The 24,044-nt window shown below is 32.0% G+C and overlaps 2 protein-coding genes and 1 long non-coding RNA gene across 8 annotated transcripts; 1 reads left to right on the top strand and 2 right to left on the bottom strand.

Moving 5' to 3' along the window:
* Window positions 1-210: 210 nt before the first annotated feature.
* On the top strand, window positions 211-4,357 carry muc (dihydrolipoamide S-acetyltransferase muc). 5 transcript variants are annotated; one of them, XM_036366952.2, is made up of 9 exons: window positions 211-299; window positions 487-626; window positions 1,891-2,075; window positions 2,135-2,533; window positions 2,623-2,843; window positions 2,911-3,059; window positions 3,137-3,336; window positions 3,421-3,523; window positions 3,598-4,357. In XM_036366952.2, exons 2-9 carry the CDS (start codon window positions 496-498, stop codon window positions 3,725-3,727), a joined length of 1,518 nt encoding a protein of 505 aa, XP_036222845.1. In that variant the 5' UTR covers window positions 211-299; window positions 487-495; the 3' UTR covers window positions 3,728-4,357. The 5 variants fall into 5 exon arrangements, with proteins under 5 accessions (XP_036222845.1, XP_036222846.1, XP_036222848.1 ...); XM_036366953.2 differs by having other exon boundaries at window positions 220-365; window positions 2,671-2,843; XM_036366955.2 differs by having other exon boundaries at window positions 220-365; window positions 2,135-2,437.
* LOC118681622 (uncharacterized) lies at window positions 399-1,062 on the bottom strand. Its single transcript, XR_004977364.2, has 2 exons — window positions 847-1,062; window positions 399-722 (listed from the first exon to the last, which is right to left on the bottom strand). It is a non-coding gene; the product is annotated as an uncharacterized lncRNA (long non-coding RNA).
* A 342-nt stretch (window positions 4,358-4,699) lies between the features above and the next one.
* LOC106616728 (retinaldehyde-binding protein 1) lies at window positions 4,700-14,998 on the bottom strand. Of its 2 annotated transcripts, none has more exons than XM_036366967.2 (4): window positions 14,716-14,998; window positions 14,153-14,426; window positions 5,927-6,388; window positions 4,700-5,131 (listed from the first exon to the last, which is right to left on the bottom strand). In XM_036366967.2, exons 2-4 carry the CDS (start codon window positions 14,387-14,389, stop codon window positions 4,949-4,951), a joined length of 882 nt encoding a protein of 293 aa, XP_036222860.2. In that variant the 5' UTR covers window positions 14,390-14,426; window positions 14,716-14,998; the 3' UTR covers window positions 4,700-4,948. The 2 variants fall into 2 exon arrangements, with proteins under 2 accessions (XP_036222860.2, XP_036222858.2); XM_036366965.2 differs by having other exon boundaries at window positions 14,153-14,430; window positions 14,716-14,993.
* Window positions 14,999-24,044: the final 9,046 nt, after the last annotated feature.

The raw sequence follows: 24,044 nt of genomic DNA on the forward strand, positions 1-24,044 counted from the left end.
CTTATTATAGTTTATAAGGTTTGCATTTTCATTATTTTTATATTATATATATTTGTATATATTTTATATTATTCAATAAACTAATTTAATTTTGTTAATTAAAGTTCTAATGATATGTATGCAATAGGCTTCGATACGCCTGATTACAACAGTGTTCCTTCAATGTCATTTGACATGAAAATTATTGGCAACTCTATTTACCACCTCTGCTGATAAATTTTGTAATTTGACGTTTCTCTTTTCATTCTTGAAATTCAGTTCGATTTGATTTGCGGTGTGTATGTAACCTTCCTAGAAAGGTTGGTGTGTGTAGCGCAATTATCACTATATTAATTTCTATCTAAAAAACTGTCTCTTTTAACAAGGTGGGCAGTATTTTTGCAACGAATTTGTGCGGCTAAAAATTGTAGAAACATTTTAGTTGTATTTCATTAAAATTGATTTAATTCGATAGTTGTTCAATAATTTGTTTGCGTGTTACTTTAGTGCGTCAAGATGTTGAGGACAATTGCAGCACGCAACGAACTCATAATACTGCGTGGAACAGCGCTGGCACGAGCAAGACCAGTACGTGAAGCCGTACGTGTTATGGGCGCACAAACGGCAAGGAAGCTACAGACACTCAGGTGCGTCTCATTTATAATATCAAACGGAGTTGGTGATGCTCTGATGACGTTTTAAGGTTAGAAAGCTGATTGTGTAACCTCGTCTGATGATTTATGCTGATTGCAAAAACCGAAAAAATGTAGAGAATGTCAAATACAAATTGACATTAGCGTAAATGAAAGGAATTAGTTATTATATTGAGTTTCCAAAATTGATTGAAAAAGAAATATACTTATTTACAATCTAGTTGGCAGGCGGTGGGATGAGGTGCTTAAGCTGGTTCATTGCTATTAATTGATGTCGTCACGATATGCTACTGATAATGGCATACTCGACCGTTTTCTACGTTAATAGTATACTTTTTGTGCATATATTTACAAGTGTGTGTACAAGTATATGTAGATGAACATACTGACTTTTAAACAGTTCTTATGATATAAACATTTATTTGAATTGGTTTAGTTGCACTCGTAACAGTGACACACACCTCAGTGTGAATTTCTAAAATGTTAATTATAAATACTACCATATGTACTCTACTGTTATTATACCCTGAACAATATACCACGAAGATTATAGCACCCAAATGGAAACGTCGGAGACACCGTAATATATATGTGTATAAGTGATTAGCGTGACGAGTTGAGTCGAATTAGCCATGTCCGTCTGTCGGTATTTTGCGCACATCCATTTCTCCCAAAGAATCTGCTCATTTGTTGAAACCGGACGACAATAGTATATAGTTAGGCAACGGAAAAATTTATGTCGTAGATCGGACTACTACAGCATATATGTACATAGCTGTCATACAAACCGACCGATCAAAATCAAGATATAGATTTTTTTTATACTCTTTGTTTTTTGCTATAGAAAGTGCGAAGGTTATTATAGCTTCGGTGAAGCCGAAGTTCACGTTTATTATTATTATTTTTTTATCGTTTTATAAGTCGGCTTCACCGAAGCTAACGTTTATTATTATTATTTTTATCATTTTATAAGTAATTTAAAATTACAGAGATGTTTTAACTTATAATCGTTCTGCATTTAAAATCCCATCCACGGCTTCACAACTTCATTTTGCAAATATTTTTAGAAAATATAATATCGTGTCTGTATTTTGATGGGTCGGCATTTTAAGTGTTCCCCTTACTTTATTATATACAATAGTTAATATATAATAGAATTTATAAATGAGGAACTGATGTTCTTTTTCCCAATCACATTTTCTTATAAGACTACCAATATCGTATTTATTGCAATAAACATAAATTTATTCGCATCTAGACTTGCACCGAAGAACCATGTTGCCACCGTTACAAAGCCGTTGGGTATGTGGAGTACGAATTTTGCGCGCAACTACGCCGACCTGCCGTCGCACATCAAAGTGCCACTACCGGCGCTATCGCCCACTATGGAACAGGGTACCATTATTAGTTGGGAGAAGAAAGAGGGCGACAAATTGAACGAAGGTAAATAAAGTATGTGAAACGTTTTGAAATGTCAGCGTTACCATTTTCAATATTTGCAGGTGATCTGTTGGCTGAAATCGAAACTGATAAGGCAACTATGGGCTTCGAAACACCAGAGGAGGGCTACTTGGCCAAAATTGTCGTACAAGCTGGTACCAAAGATGTAGCCATCGGTAAATTGGTTTGCATTATTGTGCAAAATCAAGAAGATGTGGCAGCATTCAAGGACTTTGTTGACGATGCACCAGCAGTGGCAAAACCAGCTGCAGCAGCACCACCACCAGCAGCAGCTGCACCAGTAGCACCGCCACCACCAGCACCAGTTGCTGCACCAGCACCTGTGGCCGCCGCACCTGTCGGTGGTAAGCCCATGACAGCCGTTGAGCAACGCGGCGAACGTGTGTACGCCAGTCCAATGGCAAAAAAACTGGCCGAAGCACAGAGTCTACGATTGCAAGGTTTCGTTCTATACATCCCTTTGTTAAAATCTAATACACTTCTTGTTTGCTTACTAATTGGCTTTTATTTTTGTACATCCCGCATGCAGGTAAAGGCAGTGGCATCTATGGCTCAATAAAATCTAGTGATCTTGCAGGCATGGCAGCAGCCGGACCAGCGGTCGGCGCACATGCAGCACCGGCTGCACCCCAGGGAGGCTACATCGATATACCGGTTTCAAATGTGCGCGGCGTGATTGCGAAGCGTCTAAAGGAGTCGAAACAGCAAATACCGCACTATTATGTGACCATGGAATGTCAAATGGACAATGTATGTGACATAATTATTTTTTTTGTTATATAATTTTTAATATGCGAATTATTGCTTTTTGTGTCAGCTGCTGAAACTACGCGAAAAGGTGAATAAGAAATATGAGAAACAGGGTGTACGTGTGTCGGTTAATGATTTTATCATTAAAGCCACTGCCACGGCATGCCGCAAAGTGCCGGAATCCAATTCCTATTGGATGGAAAGCGTGATAAGACAGTAAGTAACACTAGTATGAAAATTACAATCACATACAGCAGCTGTGAAAACACTATTTGCATTTATTTAACACATAGATTCGACAATGTCGATGTATCAATGGCCGTCTCCACTGATACCGGCTTAATTACGCCAATTGTTTTCGGCGCCGACCGCAAAGGTGTAATTGATATATCAAAAGACACCAAGTCATTAGCTGCCAAGGCCAGAGAAAATAAATTGAAGCCTCAGGAATTCCAGGGTGGTACCGTTTGTGTATCCAATCTCGGCATGATGGGTGCGTATTCAAAGCATTAGAATATGCAAAAAACATATTTGCTTGCAATTATTTTTATTAATTATGAAAAAAAATTTTTTTTAGGCGTTTCACAATTCTGTGCCGTCATAAATCCGCCACAATCCTGCATTTTGGCAATTGGCGCCACAACGAAGAAGTTGATACTCGACCCCGATAGCCTTAAAGGGTAACTATATGCTAGCACTGTTTATTAGAAAACCAGTTTAATTATGTGTAATGTGTTTTAATTTGTGCTTGCAGTTTCCGCGAAGTCAGTGTAATGAACGTTACTTTAAGTGCGGATCATAGGACAGTGGATGGCGCTGTTGCTGCCAAATGGCTGCAATACTTCCGCGACTTCATAGAGGATCCACAAACAATGATTCTTTAAGTTTAGCACTACAAAAGAATACCTTCATAAATACATACATACACCCACATTCAGTTAAGCGTAATCCATTATAGTGACCAACGAATGTTTAGGTAGAAAAGAAAAAGAGAATTCTGCGCAAGCGTGCAACGTAACAGCCATCACACATATTTCTACGTTGACACATTTTGGTCCCACAGCATCCAGAGAATTTACCATCGGAGAGAGCTTTGTTGTGTATGTTGAAATATACGCGATTATGTGGAGTTAATTTTTTGCTTTATTTTTAATTATGACTTAATTGGTTTTGAATCTGCTGATATGTGATTTTTTCTTTTAATTTAGTTCCGTTTTCTTTATTTTTGTTTTGCTAATTAAATTAGAAAAACAAAACAATATTGTATATATATATATGAAATGAAATGAAAACACATTAATTTGTAAAATGAACTTGGTGTGCCCCACCAAGTACGGAATGATATTGAAAATAGAGCAAAAGAACTGCCTTAAAGAAGAAAATACAAAATATGCATTGCTTGTTGTTGCATTATTAATTTATATGTTACCATATTATAATATAAGCGCCAAATCAGATGTTATAATATTTAAATATAATAAATCATTTGTCAATGATAAGGCGATCGTACAACACGTACATGTATTTATGAACAGTTATATAAACAAAAATCGCCACGTCCACGACAACACATAAGCGCATGCATGGAGCGCATGGCTAATTGAAGCAAATGCATTATTGTCTCAACTTATTTAATAATTTATGAAATATTATTATTTTTGATTTTCTTTTTTTTCTCTTTGGTCCATTTATTATAATATCAAATAGTCGTTATTCGCGAGTTCTTGGTCCTTAAGGTAACTGACAGTTCAGCATTGCTGTTGTAATTTAAATAAATTAATAACAAAATGTAGAGAAATGAATAATAATAAAAAAAAAATGAAGGGAAATACACATCTAGACAAATGAAAGACGAATTTATTATGTAACACTTTTATTACCACTTAATTGTAGTATAATAGGTAGAAAAAATGGAATAATGCTTAGTAACTACATGTGTAGGTGAAAGACGCGTTTTTAGCAAAAGCCTGCGTTTAATGTAATTTTTTTTTTGCAACAAACAAATTTTGCATTTGCGTGGTTTTTGTGTTTCAAGTAAGCGAGAGAGAAACGGAATGTACAGCCTTTGATTGTAGCAATTATTGCACGCTGTGATACTCATTGGTTTACCACTTCGCTGGACCCAGCTCAGACCATTCTCTAACGAAATCGGCATGTTTCTCTAATGGCGCGAACCAATCGGCACCACCGTAATCGATTTTCGGTTGTGTACCTTTGTAGTTTTCGGGCAGGATTTCGGGCGAGAGGAACTTCTGCAATGACTTCATATCGCTACCGTGAAAATGCATCTGTAAAATAAAAATAATACAATAATAATTTAGTTGATATGAATTTGAAAAAATAACTGGCAGACACGGCTGTATGCTTGGTTGCAACACTACGTCCATGGTATATTTATTTTGTCGTTTAAAATAAAAAATAATGTAAATTTTGGTTGCATCGTAGCTATGATACCCTACACTGCAACATTTCTTATATCGATTTTGATAGGTCAGTTTGTACATATGGCATATATATGCTATAGCGATTCGATCCGTGCTTTGTCAAACAAAAAAATTTTCCATGAAAAAACTTGATTTGGAACGGTCAGTTTGTAAGGCAACTATATGCTATAGAAGTCGGGTTCGAACAATATGTTCGGAGGTTGTAGCGTTGCCTTGGACAATGAAATTTGCCAAATCTCTTGAAGATATCTTCACGAATCAAAAAAAGTTCCATATAAAAACTTGATTTTCATCGGTCAGTTTGTATGGCAACTATATGCTATAGTGGACCGATATCGGCTATTCCGACGAATGAGCAGCTTCTTGGAGAGAAAAGAATATGCATAAGAAATTTCAGATCGATGTCTCAAAAACTGTGGAAATGTTGGCGTATATGAATATGGTTAAATCTTTTCAGCTCGTCATGCTGATAATTTATATATGTATATAATTTATTGAGTCTCCGACATTTCCTTCTGGGTGTTACAAACTTCGTGGCAGGCTTAATATATTCTGTTTAGCGTATAACAAACGCAGACTTATACCGTACCAATACCCGTTCAAACAATAGACAACATTATGTATAAGGCCCCCACTCACCCTCTTGTTAAGCTTCTCGCGTACGAATGGCTTGAAGAGCGCCCACACCATTTTAAAGATGAAAGGTTGTTTCACAAAATGCACCTCCTTCATGCGCAGTGGCATTGCATCCTGTATGAAGGTGAGTAGACGTTTCGAGAAACTCGGCGACAGAGCTCTGACCTGCTTCATTGACAGACCATCAAAGTCCATTATGCAGACAACACCGCGCACTTGTGTTTCCGGTTCGAGTTGGGCGGCAATGTGCACCATATACAACATGCGGAAAACATCATCGGACGGCACCGAATTGGGATCCCATAATTCACCACAATTCACAATCATAACACGTCGTCCATGTTGATCGCAATTCTTCAACACATTCACAATACCGTATTGTATGAATTTATCCTTGAGCTGTTCAATGAGTAGACCATGAACAAGTGCGGCATTTTCTTTGCGGAAAGCGGCTGTTGTGCGCATCTGGAATGGGAAAAGTATGTATGTATTTAGATTGGTTTCAAATGAAATTAAGTTCTATTGCAGTTGAATAAATGTTATATATAACATAAGTTAAGTTTAGGTTCCAAAGATTGTCGAGCTTTTAAAACGTTTGCTTATCTAAGTTTTTAGTAAAACGAATGGATCCTGGTATATTAGTTTCAATACTACTATTGCTGACGTTTTCTCCATATTTAAGACTCCAGTTGATAGCTCTTAACTACCATTACCTCAGCGTAAACGAATAAATAAAACACTATGAGTTGCTAAATCTTAAATTATTTCAGAAAGAATAGTTTCAGATATTTATATCATTGCGGAGTTTGTCGAGCACACTGAAAGATGGAACCACCACTGGCTACTACTTCAGTGAATGACGCCTGAGCTCGAATAGCTTGGTCACATCTAAGTTCATTGCGAAGTGAAGATTGCGCAAATCACTACGACACAAATAGTTCTTCTGATCCGGGGTGAGGTCTACGTGATCTCTTGTGGTCAATAAAATAAATATCTCTTTGGTAATAGGTCTGACTAGTCTCCGTCTGTTTGATGCGTTTAAGAAAAAGGTAAACAAGTTTAAGAGTGAGTTACAAATTTCAAAAAATAATTACTCAAAAGGGTGTTTGGTCTGGTTTCTGGCAGAAGAACTAGTTTTGAATCAGTTTTTCTGAATAATCTTAGTAATGAAACATTACAAGTTTAAACCATATATTATAAAAGGATATATGGGTATATGCATGCCAATAAGATTAAATGCTCTATAAGTCATTGTGAGGTAGGGGAACCGATTGGAGAAGTAATAATTATCACATATATTACTTTAATATTGACTGTTTCATACTCTTGTCTATTTTGTTGAAATTAATTCGTTGTTTGTTATTTATGCTTGTATAGTAAATATAACTAAGCCGTTCCGAAAAGTTTCGGGATCCTGACATTTTTTTTATATATTGGAGACAAATTCAGTTATTTTTTAGTGTTTATAGAATAATAATAATAGCGTCTGTGGTGCCGAAAAATATCGGTATCCCGAAATTGACAATTTAAAATAACTAAAATAAATTAATATACATTTTTGAAACGAATTTTACAGTAATTATGAATATTTCATGTTCTATCTGACTAATATTTTTAAATGAATGATGATTTTGTTATTTATATTTACATACATGTAAAGTAAGAGTTTCGGAATCCCGAAATTTAATTTTATTTAATAAAAATTAAATCGGTTATCTTTTTACTCGTTCATATGGTCCTGAAAAATATCGGATATCGAAATTATATTGTAAAATTTCCAAAGTGAATTAAATTAAATTTTTTAATTGAAATTTTTACATTAATAATGAATATTTCATGTTCTATCTGTCTAATATTTTTAAATAAATGACTATTTTGTTATTTATACATGTACAGGAACGATATTTCAAAGGATTCCGAAAAGTTTTTTAATTCCGAAATTTAATTTTGTTTAATAAAAATAAATTTGGTTATTTTTTACTGGTCTATATGGTCCCGAAAATTATAAGATCCCGAAATTGATATATTAAAAACACGAAAAAAATTTAATTAATTTTTTTAATTGAAATTTTTACTTTAATTATGAATATTATGTTTTATCTGTCTAATATTTTAAAAATATTTAATTTTTTGTTATTAATTTTGTTAAATAAAAATTTCTTTTTCTATTTTTTCTAATGAAATTGTGAGTTATTTAAATTTTTTATCGACAAGCATATACTATATACTCGTACTATGCCAACAAATCTGCACATTTATGCATATTTTGAAGTTCTGTAGGTTCTTTTAAACAAGTCATTGTGTATAATATACATATGTACTTGTATATAGGTATATAAATCACTGCATTGCCAATGGTTGTTTACCTTGTCAAAGGCAAGGCGGTTGGCCTGCATTATGCAACCGAGAAAATGACATAACTAACTGATACGCGGCGCTTCATACATACAGATGAACTGGCAATCACCGAATGGAATATAGAATAAGATTCTACATGTCGACACACATAAGTATGAACATATGTTTGTACGTATGTTGTTAATATGCAAATATGTATGTTTATCGCGTTCAGCCTAATCCGTTAGCGTACGACCGAGAGTATGGGAGCAGAAGCTAGACATAAGCAAATACAACAAAGCGTCTTAATTGAGGTCTTGGTCAAGAACGACACAGAAAGTGACGTATAATATACACTATATAGACATATGTATGTATATGTATTTTTATGACTAACTGGCTTCCGCGCAAACGTAACGCCGTTATAACTGCTAAAGACGCTTCCGCGCACTTACTCACATATGTACATACATACATACGCATACTAGTGCGAATTTGCATGCAAACAGTTAAGATTTGGTTTAACGTTTCGTTGTATGTATGTATGTATATTTATAGATGTGGTATGCAATAGCAAGCTGTTGCCGCTTTTAATTGTTGGCAAAGAAGCTGATAATTGATGGCCCATATATGGGATCTTACTGCATACACACATACATACAAGTATATGTATGGTACAAAGGACAAACATTTTGTTATCAAAATATTTATGACACACAACACATATATACATATGTGCATACATACATATGTTTGTACACTCGCGGTCAATGGTCAATGGCTAATTACATTTTATTTTGCTTTAGTACACCTTGGTCAGCTTTGATGTATTATCCATCCGTGCACTTCAACTAATATGTTTGTATGTATGTATATATTATATAATTTTATAATCGCGTCGTAAAGCCTCGTGGCTAACCGCGCTAAGCGTAACTCGCTAATAAAGCTTTCGATATCATGCAATTCATAAGCGTCTAATATTTTTATAATACATACATATGTACATGTTTATTACACTAATATGCGTAGGTAGGTATGTGTGTATAAAAATATATTTTAACAGAGCTTGAACTCTGTACAGAGAGCCTTTAACTTAACAGCCAAAAGCCCTAAATTTTTGTAACTCAGGGTCTTTCATAATGCCACACCCTTGATTGTGGTCATGGGCTTGACTTTTGTTTTTCATAAGTATTGTGCTAGCGGATTATACTCTGGCGACTCTTTGAAACCAGGCAAGAAGGGTTGGATTTTTTTTGAAAATCCACTCCATGGAATTTATGGGTTAGAAGACGTTTGTTGAGCTTTTAAAAACCATTATATGATGATTTGAAATGGCATTTCAATGTTTCCCTATTTTCTTGGAATCTTTAGGAGGATCACGACACTTTTTAAGGCCTAGTTTTCGACAGTTTCAGTTGCTGATCGGATCGGACTTTGATATGTAAGCTTTGAAATAAATAGGTCCATTAAAGAATTACGAAATATAATAATACACTTCATCATGAGAGCATTCCATATGGGAATTGGGTTGAATGATCAACTCTGAATCCCTTCCAATTCCATTCTACAAAGCTCTCTTGCTTCTTCTGCGAATCTGTGACTGTATAAATTTGGCTTAGTTTTTTTTTAATAGAGATTATCCTGGGCTTGGTTTACTACGTAGCTGAGACGACACTACTACTTCTATCAAACCAAATTTGACGACGGATGACCGTTCTTACGACAGTCGGGTCTACGTTATAAGAGCGGAGCAGGATTTTCATCCGGCCAAGAACTTGGCAGCCTTTCTCCGCATAACTTCAGGGATATTACGTTCAAGTAAATGTATTAAAAAATATTTAGCTGTGCAATATCATTGCGGGTTTTTAAAAAACTAATGGTCGAAGCTGTGGGGAGCTGTCTTCTACTAAATAACTCTACTAAATAAAGTTTATAGTTTTCTAATAACTCAAAAAACTATAGCTTTGGAGCAAATTCATGTAAAAGTATAACCGTAAAGCGAAAAATAATAATTTTTATTAATTTTCTGTTTAATTGGATAACAGATTTTCGAGATATTAGATATTTTTGTAATCAAATTTTTTTGAAAACCATATTTTGTGGACTTGAGCACTTAGTAATCTATCTGGAATGCTTTGGTTTTTAGCAAAAAAGTAATTAATTAATTATATCTGGCTGGGTAATTTTCATAATATTTCACATATTTCTATTTGTGTGAATTTTACAACTACACTACCTACTAAAACCTCTTGCTAACCCAATCACTTCAAATTTTGCAATGTCGTGGTACTGAAATAATGAATTACCAATGCGATTGCTTAGTTGCTCAAATCAACTTGCATAAATTCTGCGCACGTAGTTAACGTAGTAATTGCAGTAGGTATGTACATACATGCATACGTACTTTTGTATAAAAAACTCGAACTCAATAACCTCAGCTTGGTTTTGACAGCGAGACGTACTTAACAACAAGATGGTTTCGAAGATTAATATGTGTGAACAACACCAATGTATGTATGTATGTATGTATGAATATGTATAATTATATTTAAAAACTGCACTGATTAATACAAAAATCCATATATATTGAAGTAATCACAAAGCACTCTGCACGTAATGCTCCAATAAAAATTTGTAAATATAATATAATATGTTAATATATTACTACCGATATGCTATATAAATATAATCAATAAAATAATTGTTTTGTTTTTGGTTTTAAATTGGCACATGCCTATATAGAGTTAAGGATGCAAAATAATTTTTTTTTACTATATTGAAACCCTGCAGGAAAACTTTACTTGAGTGAAAAGTAAGATTTTTTTTTATTTTTTTATTTTTTATACAATTTGTAAACTATTATTTTCCAAACCTCTTTATCATAACATTTTTTTATAAATTCGAATTTAATTCTTTAACTCCTTTAAATCAAACAAAGCTCCTACAGGGGTGGCAACATATTATGTATATACGAGTATTTGCCATATGCATATTCGTTATGTAAAAAACCTGGAAAACAATAATTAATTTTTTTTTTGTATTACAATTGGTCAGCTTATCAGCTTTTCGCATGCGAAAATAACGAAAAAGAAGAAAAATAATTTTAAACAGCTGCCGTCCTATAAATATATTTATATGTAGTATGTAAGATGGAAAATTTATTGAAAATTTACTGTTTTTGAGGCTTATAAACCTAGAGACACATTTGTTTCATAATTATAAATATTTACTTTGTTGTCATTATTTTTGATTTGCCTTTGTACTGAACTTATATTTAAACTAATATTTTTCACTATGTTCCAAGCTGATCGCTCTCTTATCCATGTATGCAGAGACAGATAACCCTTTAGCACTTGCATGTTTTACTTTTAATACATTCTTGCAGTTAGCATCTGGATGATTGAGTACAACAAAGTGACATACTTTCTGAAACTTTAACTTTGCTAAAAACTATGGGAGATGATAAAGCTAGTTCTTTGAACCCGCAAATATTATAATTTATGATTTAAATGGCTTTATTAATAATCAGCAGTCTCAATATATATATATTATATATAGAACGGAAGAAATGTTTCAAAGGAATGTATGTAGATCCGGGATAGATAGAGTGAGTAGGTTTATCGGCTTGCTTAATTTTAAACAATTTATTAGGAGATCTAAAAATGGAAGGAAAGCTTCTCGAAACAAAAATAATAGATGTACAATAATGGTATGTTCTTGGCAGTAAAGTTTATTCTCTACATATTTTCGAAAAAAGTGGTAAGAAAGCTTTATAGAAAAAATGCGAAGGAAAATAAATATGCTTCAGAATAAAATAAATCACCAATAGACATATTGAAAATACAACTACGTGTACAACACAGGGTTGCGAGTTTTCGCGAATCCAAAAATTGGTATTAAAAATTTAGAATTCAATTTTCATTCCCAATATTAGAATTAAAAATTTATGAATGCTATTTTTTAAAACAAAAGATGTAACAAAGAAGGATAAAAAGGAAAAATTTAAATTAATATATTACTATAAAAATATTTTTAAAAGTAATTAGCTTTAAATAAGACAAAAAGTGTTAAGCTTTACTGAAATTTATAAAATAAGCTTTACTTTATTTACAATTTTACAATTTACTTTCATTTTACATTAAGTCAATAATTATTTTTTCTTAAATTTGTTTAAGCAAGTATTTATGGCTCAAAATGCTCATAATTTAATTTATTATATTTTGGCAAATTAGGCATTGTCGCATTACTAAAACGACTTTCGGTAAATTAATTTTAATTTTTGAATATAAGCTTGTGCTTAACATTTTTTTAAAGTTTTCAATTCGGTATTTAGGATTCAAATTTTATATTTTTAATCTGATTTTTGGGATTAAAATTTTTTTTTTAAATTTTTGAAATCTGTTTTTGGATTTAGAAATTTAAAAATTATTTTTGAATAAGACTTTCATGATTACAAAATAAAAAAATGATTACAAAATAAAAAAAAATTTGAATGTTAATTGAATTATCTTTTTAATATATATATTATTTGGTTTATTGGTATAACCCAACAGAGATTTGCGCGACTGTTTCTAAAAATAAAATAAATAAAATTAATGGGAAATTAAATTGAAAATATAACTCTATTCTTCAAAATTCATGAATATCAAAACCGTAATATATAGAAATATATTTTTTTGAGAGAAATTCTTAATAAAATAATTATCTTGACTATAAGTAAACTCATTAATAATTATATGAATTAATAAGAAAAATAATTCAATTGAATATAATTAAATAATAAATTACGTTTGAAAAAAATGCTTAAAGTTAAAAGAATGATAAACCCACATAAAAAAATAATAAGTATTGAAATATTTATAATTTTAGAAAAAAATTTAAACTTGACATAAAATTGTTGCTATATTAATTATAAACATTTTTAGAAAAAAATATTTCAAACGAGGCAAAAATATAATATAACTTTAAAATAAAATAAAAATATAATATTTATATAATAACAAAAATTATATGAATCTTTCGTAATAAAGATAAAAATGCTGCAAATAATTAACTAAAAAATATCAAAACAAAAAAAAAAAAGAAAAAACTCATGTTTCAGTACACTACAAATATATTGAATAATTATAAATTAAATAAGGTAATTTAGAATTAAAATATCATATGTTTTATTTGATTAGGCGACCACTATTAGCAAAAAAAATTATAAATAATAACAAATACAATATATAAAATTAGTATGATTCAAAAAAAATATAAACAAAAGTAAAAATAATAATATTATAATAAGATATAGTTTTAAAATAAATAAATAAAATTAAAAAATAATAATTTTCAGTTATACATATTACCTAAAAGGATTCGGAAAGCATTTTAAATACTTTTTTTTAAATATTTTTTATAAATATATTTTATAATTTTTATATATAAATATTATAATTAGGTATCTCACTGCCCATTCTTATAAATTATTGAGTTAAAAAATGAAACAAAACAAATTCTATAAATATAATTTTGGAGACCTACAAGTATATCTTCGATTATAACATAAAATTGTTAATACAAAATTAAAATATATTAATAATTAAATAAAAAAGTGAAAAATATGGTGCCTTAAACTTTTGGAGTTATCATCACCGTAACCTTCGTATGCGATCGAGAACTAATTAGTATGTATGAACTTGCGCCATGCTTAGTATTAACTATATCGTCTATGAAAATTTGCATGTTCTCAATTTCGGCATTTCTGTGATTTATTATGCTTCACAATTGTTTTTGCCGCACAAATGAAAAGTAATGCTTTATATACATATTTTCAATGTTTTTACTTCGTTGTTCTTTTGCACCGCCAGTTAACTGTCCTTAACCTTTGCGATTATTTATTTGACCTACCTTATCGAGCGCACTCTGTGGATAGAAATGGCAAGCGCGTAGAAATATCACTAGAAATTCATCGTCATCCTTGTAATTAATATCTGTGGCAGCATGCAGGAGTTCGCGCAGCTCCTTAATAGCGGCCTCTTTGACTTCGGGCGTCTCGCGCAGCTCATTTTTGGCAATCTCGACCGTTTCGGGTTTCAAGTAATCAATACGTATATTGAACGCTTCCTCGCTGTTCACGTTCGACATTTTGTACGATGTGTGTGTTTGCTTTTGTGTTTGGTTACTAACTGCGGAGAATCGGAAATTTTTATTATGAGCTCAAAATTTGTTAATTTTATTTTTATTTTTATAGTACACGCACGACGTTGACAGTTTGTAAATTTCTGTTTTTTATGCACGTAGAGTTGCAAAATTAACTAGACTTAAAATTGGCTACAAATTTAATGCACTGCAATTATCAAGATGTGCTTTCAAGATAATCCATAATTTGTTTACGGAAACCAACATTCGAGGATCACTTCAACGTAAACGTGCGTGCTCTTGCGTATTGGCAGCGTGCAAAAAGTAATCACCTGTAATTGTAAACAATTTACGCTTCACGTTTGTTATGCGTTATGTGCACTCTTCTAGGGTACACTCCAAATGAGGGCGTTAGTTTTCGGTGTGCGCTTTTGAAATTCAACGGTTAACGGTTAATACTAAACAAGTATGGCGTATTTACACTTCCACATCCGACAGCACATTTGAGTCAACTGAATTTTGCTTTGCTATTTAGGAGCCTTGCAAGTTCGCTTCGCTTGTTGATTAACGCTAAAAGACGCTCAACGATCGACGTTCAAACGGCGCCGGCGTTGGCGTCGCGACATAGCAGGCTGCGCGCTGCTAGTTAACTGCAATGGGAGCTGTGGCGTCTTGTGAGTTTATGTTTAATGATAAGTTTGTTGCTGTTTGACGCCCGTTCTCAGAGGCGTTGAACGCCGAAATTTTTGTTGATAGCGGCGAGCGTAGTGTTAAGGTACACACGCTTGAATGGGTTCTTAAGTTAGTAGTTGTGGTGACTAAGTAACCCAATCAGCTAGTGTCGACCAATTGTTTAACTTCAACCTTAAGAATTTGTTTTCAACAAAAAATTTAAATAATCTTAAATAAAACCAAGAATTCATTTAAAAAAAAAGAAACAAAAATATATTTGACAACAAATAAACCAAGATGTGAAAAGAGTTCCCACACTTTAAGAAAAATAAAATTTTTTTGAAATGTGAATAAACAAAAAATATATGAAATGGCTAAAAAATAATGTTTTCTAATTTATAGGGCTATTTAATTATTTCCTAACTTAAACCCTTCGATACGACGATGTGCAGAAGAAAAATTCGTAGAACCAAATTTTCAGAGAGTGTTCATGTTCATTTAATTCTTCGAGAATGCATGAGATTTTATAGGAAAAAATAGTCTAAAATGTCCTAATTTGCTAAATCAGATTTGTAGCTTCTATCAGCAGTGAATCCTTTTAACTAAATGTTCCGGTTTTCAAGTATGATCTTTATTGCATTGATTTGAGTTGGGCAAAGAGTTTTCGTTTTTCGAATAAGCAATTCGAAAACGCAAAAATAGAATTGTGAAATAAAAATACTCTGAATTCGTGGAATTTAAGTTTCGATTCGAGTTTCAAAAAGTGATAGGTGATAAGCATATATGGACACAATCAATCAATAATTCACTAATTCGTAATAAAACTTAAAGTAAAGTAGTAGAAAGTAATATCTCTACGAATATATGTACATAAAGCATAGGTATGTACATATGAGGATTTTTCAGTAAATAAACAGTTTCTAAAACTTACCAAAATTTTCTTTATTTTCCCTGAAGCTGCTGAATCCTGTAGCAATATCCATTTTTTTAGTATTAAATTTCAAATCCTTTCAGCTGGAGCTTTTTCAATTTTTTTTTTTCACCTGTAATAAACATTAGGCACATAAATATGTTATAGAACTTTACTATATATTTTATGAAATAGTAATTACTTACATTTTGGATATGAAAATCCGGGTGGTCGTACAAAAAGAGATCTTTATAGCCTTCATTTGTTTGCGAAGCTCGTAAAAAATATACAAAATCACTTAAGTGAATACTTTTTTACATATCTAAAGGCTTCATATGCTATATAGGAAAACTGGCATGCTAATAGTCTACATTTTGGCGCCTAAGATAATTATTATAAGTGCAATAGAATTTTCATAGTTGATGCCATTTCCATCGATCGTATTCGACGGTATTTCGAAAAAAGTTGGTCTGGGTACGATATGTTTGAATAATTTATTAGATAGTGTCAAAAAATATCGAAAAAGTTATTATTCAAATCTAAAGATATTTCTAAAAATTTGACCACCTTATTAGTGCCTTCCGAAAATAATAAAATTTTAATGTAAACATTTTTCAAGCGTTAACTGACAGCGCTAAAAAAGGTTCTTCACACATAAAAAAATACTCTTCAAGAAGATTTAGTCCGTACAATGACCTGCAGTAAAAAAAACGAATCAAAAGTTGATTAAATAGCGGCCTGGTATAATTAAATTTTTGATCAAAGCAAAAAACTGGTAGGTCATTACATTTTAGAAGGCTGTAACTCAAAAACTATTTGAAATATAAATATAAAGTTTTAGTAGGTTATTTTTAAAGATATAACCTATCGAATTTTGAAGAAAAATTAATTTTTTTTTTAAATTCACACTGTCACACCTTGAGCATTAAGCATTTTTCATATTGACTATATTTTACACCGGATACAAGTATATCTGAGATTTTTTCTTATTGCCCAAATTTTTAATGTTCTGTTCGCTACTTGGCTCAGTCCTCCCACACTATTTAGATTTTATATAAATTATGCTAGCTTGTAAAGTAACTAAACCCAAATGTTTATTGGGTTATGTTCATCAAGCGATCACGTTTGTCGATTGTGAAGGAATACATGCAAGCGACAATGCTTATCTTCCTAACGAATATGGAAGATTTGTTTGTGTATTTATTGACGCTTAATATTTATATTCCAGTTCACATTTCTCTTGACTTTCCCAGTTAAAACAAAAATCATATATGTACACACATACATACATACAATGCAGTACGAATGCTACTGAACAGCATTATTGTCGATCACTTATCGCGTCGCTCTGCTATCAATGCACTCACCCATGCGCAAGAGAGTATTGGAAGCAGTATTCGAAGCGACAGCAACAGTGACTGTGGCAGCGCAGTTGCCGATCGTGATGTATTACCAAAATACTGCGATCGTATTTGGGTTCTTTCTCCAATCGTTCGCTGTGTTGTTGTTTTAATCAGTTGTTGATTTAAACTGCTTCCTGAACTATATTCACACATTTGTGAGTGTGTTTTTACGTGCGCCTCGACACTAATTTGCTCACCTCCTACACCTTCATTAACTTGTGCTTCTGTGTTCTTCTTGAAGCCAACGCCGCTATTGGTGTTTCAAAGGTTAGTCTTGGTTAATTGTGAAATAATTGCAAAACAATAAATTAGAACTTTGCACCTCGACTTTGCAGTCATTTCGCTATCGTCTAATTATTGTCGCTGTCGTCGACGACGCCATCAACATTGTGTAGGGAATCACTCACTAAATTTCAGCTGTAGCGCCAAAGTCCGTCAGAAATAGTTTTGGTGTTGTGATGACCAAATTCTTATAACTTGTAGTAAAGTTAACTTAGAGCTAAATAAACTCAACTAGTATGACTTCGTTCTATTATTCAAATAACGGACATAAAATTTAATGTATGCAGAATATTGCTGAACGAATATATAATATTAGATCTTATAGAGAGGGAGTAACTGGGATCAATTATTAGTCCAAGACTCTGGTCTTTTTATACTATATACAATTAGATTTAGCCATGTCAGTCTTTGTTTTTTCCACAAATAAATGCACACTTGTCGGACCGACCGATGTCGGGCTATTATAGAATATAGCTGCCATACAAACTGATCGATTAATAACAGGTTTTTGTATCGGAAAAGTTTTTATTTGACGAGATATCTTCAAGACATTTGGATTATTGTCCAAGGCAACCATACAATTTCCGAATAAATCTCAATTAAGTTATAAATCACATTTTTTTATGCCATTATACTTGATTTATACAAATTGTTTGTTCGATTCACCACTGTCAGAACTTTGGCAGACAACTGAAAACAAACTGAATGAACGAAATAGTTATATAACCCTAGTGTTGGTGGAGATATTTAATGTGTTAGCTCGACTACGAAATATTATGATTTTCATCATAACACTTATTTAACACTCAAAACCATAGTACCGTAGTTAAAACCTTTTTCTAGACCATACAACTGAATGATAATAGTCGAAAGTTGCGATACAACCCTTAATTTCCTAACTAAAGTAATTGAATCCAGGGGATCTCAAGATTTTTTGAAACAAGAGTACACCCAAGCGATATCGATTGTTTTTACTTATTTCATATATTCATAATCTGTTTTTTAAACATTGGTTTTGATACATTTGGCTAGTCAAAGACTCGACGGTTTCTTCTTTCGCTAGAAATCATATAATACATCAATTTAATAGATTGTTCACCGTTTACAGGATAAGTCTGAACTATTTACAGATATGATTACATCATACAAATCGTTTAACTCTCGTCTCTTGGGTTAGGACGACGGATTTATTGATAGCTTCAAAACACCTTATGCATATCTGCTTAACACTGGATGGGCAAATATTTTATTCTTGAGAATCTGTTCTAGTTCTTATATGGTATATTGGAAATCATCGGGCCATTGCAAGATGGCTTGCATTAAAGAAGTATATAAGCAATCGGGTTTTTAGCTCTTTAAGGTCATACAGGTTTTCGAAAGTTTAGTTAGTTGAAGAGAGTGCAGTGATTCGAAATCAGTGGCATTCTAGAACTCACCTTACGTTATGCTCCCTGATAATATGGAAAAAAGTTTTAAATACGCCAAGATATTGTATATCCCATCAACTCGGAACGTGACCATCGTTTGTTTTTCTACTATTACATACTGTAACTAGTTCATTTTATCACTTCATAGTTTTTTGTTAACAATGTGTTGAGTCGATCATAGCACAACAATATATACAGTACAAGTATGCGTCACTTGTGGAGTTCTACGTAGACATGTATATATGGATGTAAGTATGTATGTTAGCATTCGTCTATATGTGAAAATGTCCAGAGTCCAATTGCATATTTCGTAGCTTCGCTGCATTTGCTACTTGTAATACGAGTCAATATATTTGTGAGAGTATTTGATTTCATATTTTTTATTTATTTAAAACGTATGCACATAAATTTATTGGTTCGTTGTTGCTTGTTTTCACAAATGTTTATTTTAGATAACAATGTGTGTTCAGCGCCGATAAGAAGGGGTTAAAGTGCGATTTTTGCCTTACATAAAAATAAATCGAAAACAAATTTGGAATATTACGATTTTTGAGTGAAAATTAATTAAAATTTTCAATACATTTTTGGTTCGCCGGTAGATTGCTTGATGGGTTCTCAAGTACTGGTATGGGAGTACATATATCCAAAATATTCATAAGGATATTGGGTAGGACACATATGTTGGTCCAATTAGTGGTTTAACTCTTATCACCCCTTGTACTGGAAGGGTCAGCGAGATCGCGAACTTATCAAAATCGTTTAGTGAAAATTTCTCTACGTTTTTTTAATAGTTGTACTTTTCTTTCGTTCGACCTTGTAAATTATATTATATATCAAAAACCTGTGTAAAATTTCATTGAGGTCGGTTCAGCAGTTCGCGAGAAGTCTTGACAATCGACTTTGAAAATATACTTTCGAAGAAAACGCGATTAACTTTTCGTATACGATGACATACCTCAACGCTGAAAAAAATGTAATTTAATATTAAATTTTTGTACTGTTATTAATAAAAGTATTTTATAATGTTAAAATAAAATTTGTTTTACTTAAACCAATTCACTATTAGATATATAAATATATTTATTATTTTTCAACAATCATAAAAAACAATTTTGCGGATTTTAACCTTTTATTTTTTGAGTTATAACAGACCCCACCTAGTACAGCATGGTGAAATTAGTCACCTCGTATACGAAATGACTTTACTAGAATAAGTTGGCTTCTTCAAAGGTATGCTATGAATTATTTCATAATTTAAATGGCCAAGAGGTATAATGGTTTCGGTTGAATTGTGGCTTAACTGATTAATTTACGACTTCTTGGGTTCTTGAAATTGAAATTTTCTCTTTCAGTAACCTAGGTTCTTTTGCATTTGAAGAAGCACCAGATTTGCTGATCTAAGTTAATCAATATTTGAATCATTTTAACGAAAATCCGTTTTATGGAAAGATTCGTAGCACAATTATGCATGTGAAGGAGAACATGTTAATGCACTGTTGCACTTTCAGTGCTAGTTTGTTCGATTCGCCACTTTCCAGTGCTTCGAGATTGAAAGACAGCTTATATAAAAATTTCACTAAATAAAAGAACGTGAAATTGTATTTAATAGACATTTAAAAAAGAAATATACATACTATATGCAATGTATGAAAATATAAAATTTAAATGGCAGCCACTTGTGGATGTTGGCCTGTATATAAGTATATAATAAGTATATGTGTATGTATTTATCATGTGGGGAATGTGTGTAGATATTTGATCGTTTCTTATCAATAAGTGTTTAAACGCTCATTAATAAAATTGATTGATAAACGAAAATATATTGAAATCGAAATAGCAACAACACGCATACATTGATATACATATATGTGTATTATATAAAAAATATATATGTATATACAAATATAAAGATATAAAGTGAGGTTGATAAACGGAAAAACAAATAAATATAAAATTCTTAAGTATTTCTTCAAGTAGTTTCAATGTATATGCATATACTCGTACATATGACTGTGTGGGTAAATATACTTGTAAGTGTGGGTATTTTTATATTTTCTGGACTTTGCCCGATGAGTGTTAGGATTACAACGCTTTCAAATTGAAAACAAAACTGAAAATAAAGACTTAATACTATCGAGCAATAAACTTACACTTACAAATGTTTATATAAGTATGAGTATGTACACATATATATCAACTTAAAAAGTTCCATAAAGATATAAGCATTGTGGGAAACAAAACATAATAAAGTATATATATATGTACATATGTAGTTATATTGAAAATAAGTAGTTTAGTGTTTCAATATAAAAGTGAAATAATAAGCATGGTAAATACAATACTTCACCATAAAGCAATATAACAGACAGAACAAATAATAGTAATAATAAGAATGTAAGCAATAATAAATATTAACATTACAGAATAACAAAGGCAAACGCTGGCGAAATCGATTACAAAAGCAGCAGCAACAAAGAATATAAACTTAAGGCGACATATACCTATATGTACCTAAAATTGTACTTAAGGGGTTAGGAGTAGTCGGAGGCACGAAAAAATGAGAATTTTAGGTAACTTTTTTTTGGCTATTAAATCATGTTATTTTACAAAAATAGTAATATGGCATTATTATATAATGTTTTGACTTGAAGTCACGAAAAATCCAAAAAAAATTTTTTTAATTTCCAAAGTTATAGCTATCTAAGTTCACCAAGTTCCAAAAAAAAAGGTGGCAATCATAAGTCTTTGGAGATGCATCTAAAATCAATCGGGTGAAAAAAATTAGATAATCCTGGGTCTGATCGAAGCTCAAAAACTAACAAAATGGCGGCCTCAGGACATTTTTTTCTAGATTTTTGGGAAAAAATCAATTTTTGAAAAAACAAAAATCCTTCGATCAGGTCCGAGTTTATTATGTATTCTAAAAGCTGTATAAATTTCATTCAAATCTACTGAGCGGTTTTCGAGTTACAAACGCATTTAAAGTTTCTTGCAGCTGTCGCTGGCGAGTGCTCTTTGTTATTTGTCGAATAACTCAAAAAGTAATTATCGCATCAACTTGAAATTTTCAGAGAATTTTTTTAAGATATTACACTTAACGAAAATCCTGACTACCCCTAACCCCTTAAACTTATTTGTATGTAAATGCATATCTTATAGCATAAAAGGTTATAAAAATACTTGATTTTGATCGGTTAATTTGAACGACAGTTATATGCTATAGTAGTTAGATCGTGAAGGTAATTTGTATGTCATCTAGTATATGTTACAGTGATCCGATCTGAACACTTTGGTCGGAGATTATAGTCTGTGCCATATTTTGTGAATAACACATTGAATGGCAGCTACATGATATAGTGTTCCGATATGTGCGATTTCGACAAATTAGCAGATTCTTGCGGAGAAAAGAACGTGTGCAAAATTTCATAACGATATCTCAAAAACTGAGGGACTAGTTTCCATCACGCTGATAATTTATATACAAACATATGTATACGAGTATACTTTTGCTAAACTTCGTGGCAAATTTAATATACCCTATTCAGGGTAAAAAAGAAACTGATTAGTTTCATAAGTTGCAGTCATTGGTGTCATAACCGTGTTTAATAAAGTTGAAAAAGAGTGTGAGGGATCGTAGATGTCGCAAATTATTTACTGATGACTTTATAGCAGCTTATGCAATACCTATAGGGTGTGGTCATTGCTTTGTGATTGTTGATTAATTACCTTTAATCGAATATATGTTGGATCCGATATCAATGCTATCTTGTGGCTAAACACTTTGAGGCTTATTATTATAAGATTATTTTGGAAAGTCGCAACCGTTTTTTGTTTTGTTTTTGCAGCATCAAATGTTATCTAACTATTTTTGGGAAATGTTGTGGCAATATATAAGGCCACTTCTGTTCCGATTATAAATTAGAGTATTTATAATGCAGTTTTTTTGAATCTTACTTTCAGGCATGGCTTTAGAGCTGCGTGTATTTCCATTGCCATTATGTTAAGTTTTCGTTCTAGAGATGTGCCGATCATAAGAAATCTGCAACAAAAGGTCTGAATTTGAAAGAAGAATTGCATCACTACTAAGTGCCTCTGATATCCTACTTTTACAATGATCTCCAGTTGTGTTTTGCAAACAAATTTTAATATAATAGAATAAGGCTAGGAGGTGCTGCCTTGAGTCAGCTAAACATATACTTTTACCACTTGACTAATAAAATCTTGACATATATCACAATTTGGAGCAACAAGTTGGTTGGCAAATAAATAAGATTTTGCAAGGTTTACCCTCAACTATGCATAAATATAGCGATAATGTTTGCGTAACTTTGATATAACATTGTGATATAAAGCGAATAAGGTAAGTACTATTGCGAAATTGCCTTAATCATTGAGTATACAACAATTATACCAGAGTACAACATGTAAGACGTTCCTGCGCCTCCATTTTCAACCAAGTAAGAAAGTGAGTTTGAAAGAAAAGTGGATATATCTAAACACTACAACTCGAGTTTAAGACTTGCTTGTTTTCAAAAGTACCGAAAGTAAAACAAAGGAATCAAGGTTAAGTATTATTATTCTTATTACAACCGAAATTTTTAAACCTTAATTGCCAGCAACGAATTAATGTGAAAACTCCATATTTATTATACAATGCTTAAATGATTTCTTTATTCTGTTAAACTCTTGCCTAATAATTACTGTCACAACGGTAAATCGCAAAGTCAGCGCAAAAGGTTTTATAAATTTTTTGAGGTGATTAGCAAAAAAAACGCAAGTAATAAATTAATTAACTATAATAAAGTTATTGCAGTGTAGGAATAGATAAGCGTATGTCAAAAAATTTCTTCTAGTTACAAGTTCTGCTAATATATGGACGTATGGTTACCATGCGCGGGTGTATACATAGTTCATACCTCTATATACATATTCCATTAAAAATTTATATTAAGATTATGTATATTAGG

Source organism: Bactrocera oleae, chromosome 3, assembly GCF_042242935.1.
Source record: "Bactrocera oleae isolate idBacOlea1 chromosome 3, idBacOlea1, whole genome shotgun sequence".
Taxonomy (NCBI): Eukaryota; Metazoa; Arthropoda; class Insecta; order Diptera; family Tephritidae; genus Bactrocera; species Bactrocera oleae.

What these genes read in the sequence shown, in the direction of transcription:
- muc (XM_036366952.2), top strand. Translation starts at nt 496, where the DNA reads ATGTTGAGGACAATTGCAGCACGCAACGAACTCATAATACTGCGTGGA. An exon ending in AGGAAGCTACAGACACTCAG is followed by an intron (nt 627 to 1,890) that starts GTGCGTCTCATT and finishes ATTCGCATCTAG; the next exon opens with ACTTGCACCGAAGAACCATG. An exon ending in ACAGAGTCTACGATTGCAAG is followed by an intron (nt 2,534 to 2,622) that starts GTTTCGTTCTAT and finishes TCCCGCATGCAG; the next exon opens with GTAAAGGCAGTGGCATCTAT.
- LOC106616728 (XM_036366967.2), bottom strand. Translation starts at nt 14,389, where the DNA reads ATGTCGAACGTGAACAGCGAGGAAGCGTTCAATATACGTATTGATTAC. An exon ending in CACAGAGTGCGCTCGATAAG is followed by an intron (nt 6,389 to 14,152) that starts GTAGGTCAAATA and finishes TTCCCATTCCAG; the next exon opens with ATGCGCACAACAGCCGCTTT. An exon ending in GCGAGAAGCTTAACAAGAGG is followed by an intron (nt 5,132 to 5,926) that starts GTGAGTGGGGGC and finishes TTTATTTTACAG; the next exon opens with ATGCATTTTCACGGTAGCGA.